The sequence below is a fragment of the Sinocyclocheilus rhinocerous genome, unplaced genomic scaffold, assembly GCF_001515625.1.
Source record: "Sinocyclocheilus rhinocerous isolate Xijiao unplaced genomic scaffold, SAMN03320098_v1.1 scaffold1325, whole genome shotgun sequence".
In the NCBI taxonomy this organism is placed as follows: domain Eukaryota; kingdom Metazoa; phylum Chordata; class Actinopteri; order Cypriniformes; family Cyprinidae; genus Sinocyclocheilus; species Sinocyclocheilus rhinocerous.
Window position 1 is genome coordinate 110539 of NW_015659004.1, and position 7480 is coordinate 118018.

Below are 7480 nucleotides of genomic sequence, written 5' to 3' on the forward strand. Positions count from 1 at the left end.
TCTTCGGGTTTTTCGAGTCGTTCGTTCATCACGTGACAGCCCCATAAGTTTACCCTATGCAGTCTGAGCCGGAAAGAGAATTGATTAGTTCATCTCTCGAGTCTTGGGGTTTTTCGAGTCGTTCGTTCATCACGTGACAGCCCCATAAGTTTACGCTATGCAGTCTGAGCCGGAAAGAGAATTGATTAGTTCATCCATCGAGTCTTCGGTAGTGTTGGGTCGTTCTTGAACGATTCGTTCGTTTTGAACGAATCTTTAATGTGACTCGGGAAGAACGAGTCGTTTCGGGGAGTGATTCGTTCAGTTGCGCATGCGCAACATCCTATAGGTTCTGTACTGGAATTAGTCAAGTCGTTCACCTGGTTCGAGTCTTCGGGTTTTTCCGAGTCGTTCGTTCATCACGTGACAGCCCCATAAGTTTAGCCTATGCAGTCTGAGCCGGAAAGAGAATTGATTAGTTCATCTCGAGTCTTCGGGTTTTTCGAGTCGGTCGTTCATCACGTGACAGACCCATAAACCCAAACCCGAAGATTTGTCAGATAAGAGGTGGTGAGCTAATCATAGACTGAAGACCCAGGTAAACAATTAATTAATCTTTTCTGTTTCTTATAGCATTATAGTTTTGTATTGTTTGTAGTGTGATCAACGTTTGCGTAAGTAGTAGACATATTAGGGAAGTAACACGTAACATTTTAATTATATTTTGTTAAAATGAACGAAATGACTCGAAAAAAGATTCGTTCATTTTGCTGAACGAGACTCAAAGGTCCGAGTCGGTAAAATGATCCGAACTTCCCATCACTACTGTGCCTTCCTCGTCGACGGCTCCAATGTCAGTGGGGGAGGTGCTTAAGAGAGAACGACCGCGAAGGAAACTGGCGCTCAACCAATCGGAGTTGTGTATTTTTGATGAGCAGTTCTATTGTCCATACAAATGGCGAGAAGTTGAGTCGCCGACCAATAAAATGACTAAACCGTGGCTGTGCAAGTCCCGTGATCATCAGCGTGCCCTGATAGGGCGTTGCAGCAATATGGGATTGCATACGTATTAATCTATAATGAATATAAACAGGGTTTGTCATGAAACACTGACAGCATATTGCCCTTCACAGAAAGAATCATGCTGGACTTTGAAGGTGAACTGAAAGCAAGATTTCTGTGTCATTTTAGCTGCAAAGGAAAACGCCTGATTCTATCCCAATAAATAAATTACAAACAAACAACATGTAATGGTCATATCCTGCATTCACGTACCATGGTATTTAAAAAGACAATTATGGTGCTACCATGACACACACAAAAAAATCAAATCACTCACTTACTCAAAACAAGCAACAGTCATGGTATTAACCAATTAAATTGGTCATTTCTATGGATATTAATAAAGCCCTACACATTTTTGATTCCATTAATTCACCTTCAAAATAAGACAGATTTCCATGGTTTTTAGCTCCATTATTTATTCAACAGTAGTTGGCAAATAATAACCCATATTAACAGAATTAAAGGCATTTGTTGTATTGTTGCATTTGTCTCTGTCTGCCTATCAGACAAAACATAATGCCATTTTAACTGCGGTTCCATAATAATGCATTTAATTTTGGCTAAAGTCTCTCAATTTCTTTCCAGTCTGATGAAGAATGACAGGCGGAGACAATTTTCCTCAAGCTTTGGCTTTTTTGCCGTAGTTGTCGACTGCATCCTCAGTGACGCTCTCATCCTCTTTGATGTCTATTGTCACTTTCTTCCCCACCAGCTGGAAGATGTCTTCTGGAGCTACACCCTTAGGTTCTGCTACTTTCACAGTCAGCATGTCAAGGGTCAGTTCTGTACCTTTAGGGATGGCTGTCTTGGCCACCACAGATTTCCCGAGCTAGAGAGGAGTGAAAGATGTAGAAGAGGAATTATAGGAATGTTTTGACGGAGCAGATTACTTGATGATAATGTGGTTGTGCTGTTCAAAACAAACATCCCACCAACATAAAAGAGAAGAAGCAAAAGTTAAGGAGGAGTAGTGATACTGGGTAGCCAATGGATAAAGATGATGGTTAAAAAAAGAAAAAAAAAAAGTTAAGACAGGATGTTTTGGAAGGAAACAGGGCAAGAACAGGAGTGCAGTGGCAGGAATGCAACATAAGATGGAAAGAGAATGGCTCTGTAAAACAGATAGGGTTGAAGTAGACAGAAAGTGCTACAACAGTACAAATTAATTGAAATGAAGCTATGTAATGAAAATCTTAAACATGAAACACTTAAACTGAAAATTAAATTAATCAATTAAAGCTAGATAGAAATATCTATTTAAAATGACAAAAGCACACAAAATTACTAAAACTTAAACTAAAATGAAAACTGAAAATATATTTAAAAAGTAAATAAGTAAAAAAAAAACATTAAAAAATAAATTTAATTAAATTAATTAAACATTATGTAATTAATGCTATTAATGCATTATGCTAAATATTATAATAGCAACATTTTTAGAGTTAGTACGTTTGAAAAATAACCCCTAACCCTAAGTATGAGCAATAGTAATAGCGATGCTTGCCTCTTAGCACCACGTATGTCATGACATGTGAACGTAACAAAGTGAAAACGAATGCATTTGCACTGATTCTTATTGTACCTTATCATGGCATGGCACCTCGCAGGGCAGCATGCGTTTCACCCCAGTGCCCAAAGCTCTCTCCACAGTGCGGATCGATCGCACCAGCTCAGCCAGCTCTTCAGGCTCCAGAGATGCCGCATGATCGCTGCCTTTCCAGGTCTTGTCCAAGGTCACGTGGCGCTCCACGACCTTTGCTCCCAGTGCAACTGCCCCGACTGTGATGCTGATCCCACTTTCATGGCCCGAGTAACCAATGGGAATGTCTGGAAATTCTTTTTGATATTCCTGTAGGTTGGGGGAAAAGCATATTTAGCTAATCATATTATTAGAAAAAGTGAAAGTGCCGACCACGGTGATTCAGATTTTGATACACGTGCTGTACTTGAAATAAATCAAATGGATTTCTGAGTGTGTAAAGAGCTGGTTTCTTTACCCTGATAACCCGCAGGTTGACATCCTCAGGTTCCAGAGGATATGCACTTGTGCACTGCAGGATGCAGAAGTTCTGGTTGTATTCCTTCACAGTTTCATAAACACGGCGCATGGTCTCCATGGACTGCATTCCGCTGGACACTACCATGGGACGTCCTGAACACACAGAGACAAGCATCAGAAGTGATATTGGTTTCATAATTAGTTTTAAGAGTGAATTATATATTTTAATTAATAATATTTATAACCTATGCTTATCATGGATGCATGTATTTGATGTAGTAAATAATTATAGTAAAACAGTAATACTCTGAAATATTATTTTAATTTAAAATGTAAAATTGTCTACTTTAATATATTTTATATCGTGCTGCTTAATTTGTGAAAACCTGGATAAATTTTTTTGGGGATTCGTTGACTAATAAAAAATTAGATTGAACAGTATTTCTTTGAACTAAAACAATTTTTAACATTATAAACGTCACTTTTGAATGTGCCGAGTAAACGTATTAATTTCTTTTTTCCAAACTTTTGAACAGTGTGTGTGTGTGTGTGTGTGTGAGAGAGAGAGAGAGAGAGAGAGAGAGAGAGAATATATTTAATATTTTTTATTTGTATGTGGTTTCAAAATAAATACTGGGGGGATTTACCAAGAACATTAGTAAACATTTTTAAGATATTTAGCATTTTAAAAAAATGTAACATCTTATTGATTGTTTGTGATAATAATAATACATTTAAGTATAAAAATGGCACCTTTTTGGGCAGTTTTTTTGAGGTAGGGAAAGTTGTTGGTGTCTCCAGATCCAACTTTAAAAAAAGGCACATTGAGCTCCTGCAGGAATTCTACAGCCATCTTAAACACACAAGTAGACAAAAAAAAATACTACAATTAACATACATGACATTCTTGGTTATAATATAGGAGCACATCAGCGTAAAGCATCACTTTCCCATGGTACTGCTACAGTACTTTTGTAGAGCCAGCTGTAATATTAACATGACTAATGAGAAAAATAACAACACGCATGACTTTTGGTATTTGATGTAATCAGCAGGCTCCTGTTATCTTTCCTTGCTATCGGTAAGCCTGAAGCCAAAAGAAATAAAATACAGATGCTAGTCTAATAGTCTGCGCATGCGTTCTGCGGCTGTAACCCGCTCACCTCGTCCATTCCGGACGCAGTGAAGAAGATGCCCACTTCTTTAGCGTACTGCTGCAGCTCTCTGTACTGCTCGTGGCTGAACTCTAGATGGCGCTTGTGCTCTCCGTATGTTTTTCCCCAGGAGTGTTTGGAGGTGTACGGCCGCTCCAGAGCTTTCTTATTGAACTTAAACTCCAGCTCACTCTTCTGAAACTTCGCACAGTCTGCCCCGCAGTCCTAGTATAGAAGAGGAATAGTTATATACAATAAATCATATCGGAAACTATGTAAAATAACGAGACCTTAATGACAACGGAAAAATTTGTAAATAGTCTTGTAAAAATATAGTCTTACAATATACAGTCTTTTATACTGTATATAGTCTTATTATATACTCTTATGATATACTGATATGGTATATTATTATTACATCTTTTAATTTTTTTATTGAATAATTCCATTGTAAACTGAATGCAGAGTATATACTCACTGCTTTCTTTCAGAAAAGAACCCAAAATCGGTACAAGAACTAGCACTTGTATCTATTAATAATTTGTAAAAATTAAAAAAAAATTAAAAAAAAGTATTGTTAAACATCTTAATAAGTAGGTTTATGGTCTAAAAACTTTAAAGATATTGTACGGTAGACTTCCAGTGTAAGGAAGTGATTTGAGAAGCAGTTCTGAATGAACATTTCCAAGTATTTTATTTCCAATATCAGATTAAGTAGTAACCTGACACCTGTCGTGCACTGTACCACTGACGTTTTAAAAAAAAACATGCATGAACAGTAATTAAACAGTCCCCGAAACAATTAAAACATTTTTCCAAAACATTTTTTTTAACTTACAGGCTCACCGCCAATAATAAATGTACAGTACCGATGTTGATTAATACAAATAAACTCGTACCTTTGCCATCTTGATCATTTTCTTGGCGATTTCAATGTCTCCCTGATGATTCTGTCCGATTTCTGCAATAATGAAACATGGGTTGTTTCCTCCGATCATGCGACCGGGACATAACTCAAATTTAAGAGGCATTTTAAATCCAGATGCACAAACACAGCAAGAAAAGCCTCAGAAATGACAGGAGTGAGTCCGTCTCACTGCTTTACACGCGTCAAATGCCGAGATGAAAGAGCCCGTGGAACTTCCGGGTTTATTAGTGCACACGCCCATGTTTTTCAAAATAAAAGTTTTTTGTTTCATAAAAGACTGAACGCTTATTATTTATCATCTTTATGGGGCTCTTTGTTAAATAATGTTTTAACATTTAAAGTAATGGTTTAACCTACTAAAAATTTGATAAGTATTTTAGTCATTTTGTGTTCTGTGAAGTTTATGCTTCTTATTTAGAGAAGTTGTATTTACATGTATTGAAGTTCACACAGTTGTATTTTTTTATGTTTTATATTTGTATTATTTATTTTCGGTACTGTGTATTGTTAAGTGTCTGTTATTTAGTTATTTGTTTATATTTTTAATAAATACATGTTTTATTTTATTTTATATTTTTTTCAGCAGCTTTGATAGCAAGTCATTTGCCGCTAGGTGGCTTAGCAGAGGATACCTGCTACCAACTAAGCAAGCATAGCAAAGCTCTCCCAAAGGATACACAAATATGTGTCATTACAGCTGAAACAATACAATAAATCAATCAAATGACTAAACGTATCATCTGAGAAGAATGAGAAGGGTTCAAAAACTTACAAAGCTTAAGAAACCAAAAGGATAGTATTTGCATTTTAAACAAACTGTATATATTCATACATACGGTGACTCATTGCTGCCACACACATATAATTTTTTCCACTCAATTATGTAGTAATAACGATTTTTTTTAAAGTATTGTTAAACATCTTAATAAGTAGGTTTATGGTCTAAAAACTTTAAAGATATTGTACGGTAGACTTCCAGTGTAAGGAAGTGATTTGAGAAGCAGTTCTGAATGAACATTTCCAAGTATTTTATTTCCAATATCAGATTAAGTAGTAACCTGACACCTGTCGTGCACTGTACCACTGACGTTTTAAAAAAAAACATGCATGAACAGTAATTAAACAGTCCCCGAAACAATTAAAACATTTTTCCAAAACATTTTTTTTAACTTACAGGCTCACCGCCAATAATAAATGTACAGTACCGATGTTGATTAATACAAATAAACTCGTACCTTTGCCATCTTGATCATTTTCTTGGCGATTTCAATGTCTCCCTGATGATTCTGTCCGATTTCTGCAATAATGAAACATGGGTTGTTTCCTCCGATCATGCGACCGGGACATAACTCAAATTTAAGAGGCATTTTAAATCCAGATGCACAAACACAGCAAGAAAAGCCTCAGAAATGACAGGAGTGAGTCCGTCTCACTGCTTTACACGCGTCAAATGCCGAGATGAAAGAGCCCGTGGAACTTCCGGGTTTATTAGTGCACACGCCCATGTTTTTCAAAATAAAAGTTTTTTGTTTCATAAAAGACTGAACGCTTATTATTTATCATCTTTATGGGGCTCTTTGTTAAATAATGTTTTAACATATAAAGTAATGGTTTAACCTACTAAAAATTTGATAAGTATTTTAGTCATTTTGTGTTCTGTGAAGTTTATGCTTCTTATTTAGAGAAGTTGTATTTACATGTATTGAAGTTCACACAGTTGTATTTTTTTATGTTTTATATTTGTATTATTTATTTTCGGTACTGTGTATTGTCAATTGTCTGTTATTTAGTTATTTGTTTATATTTTTAATAAATACATGTTTTATTTTATTTTATATTTTTTTCAGCAGCTTTGATAGCAAGTCATTTGCCGCTAGGTGGCTTAGCAGAGGATACCTGCTACCAACTAAGCAAGCATAGCAAAGCTCTCCCAAAGGATACACAAATATGTGTCATTACAGCTGAAACAATACAATAAATCAATCAAATGACTAAACGTATCATCTGAGAAGAATGAGAAGGGTTCAAAAACTTACAAAGCTTAAGAAACCAAAAGGATAGTATTTGCATTTTAAACAAACTGTATATATTCATACATACGGTGACTCATTGCTGCCACACACATATAATTTTTTCCACTCAATTATGTAGTAATAACGAGATGTTATGTCGTTTTAACGACATCTTTTCTCGTTTTAACGACATTTTCTCGTAATAACGAGATGTTTTCTCGTTAAAACGACATCTTTTCTCGTAATAACGAGATGTTTTCTCGTTAAAACGACATATTTTCTCGTAATAACGAGATGTTTTCTCGTTAACACTACATCTTTTCTCATTAAAACGACATATTTT

The 7480-nt window shown here is 35.7% G+C and overlaps 2 protein-coding genes across 5 annotated transcripts in view; both read right to left on the minus strand.

Annotated features, from left to right (window-relative positions):
* Window positions 1-875, minus strand: part of LOC107723183 (clathrin light chain A-like) — a 12761-nt gene extending 11886 nt beyond the window's left edge. For 2 of the 3 annotated variants that reach the window (XM_016531719.1, XM_016531718.1), the window contains exon 1: window positions 811-875. The gene's annotated coding sequence lies outside the window, so the exon portion shown is untranslated. The remainder of the gene's footprint in view (window positions 1-810) is intronic. The other variant, XM_016531720.1, reaches the window with a different exon arrangement.
* A 520-nt stretch (window positions 876-1395) lies between these two features.
* Window positions 1396-6616, minus strand: LOC107723182 (sialic acid synthase-like). 2 transcript variants are annotated; one of them, XM_016531716.1, is made up of 6 exons: window positions 6361-6616; window positions 4207-4422; window positions 3797-3896; window positions 3042-3196; window positions 2627-2893; window positions 1396-1873 (listed from the first exon to the last, which is right to left on the minus strand). In XM_016531716.1, exons 1-6 carry the CDS (start codon window positions 6490-6492, stop codon window positions 1664-1666), a joined length of 1080 nt encoding a protein of 359 aa, XP_016387202.1. In that variant the 5' UTR covers window positions 6493-6616; the 3' UTR covers window positions 1396-1663. The 2 variants fall into 2 exon arrangements, with proteins under 2 accessions (XP_016387202.1, XP_016387201.1); XM_016531715.1 differs by lacking the exon at window positions 6361-6616 and adding an exon at window positions 5097-5352 and having other exon boundaries at window positions 1398-1873.
* Between the last annotated feature and the right edge of the window lie 864 nt (window positions 6617-7480).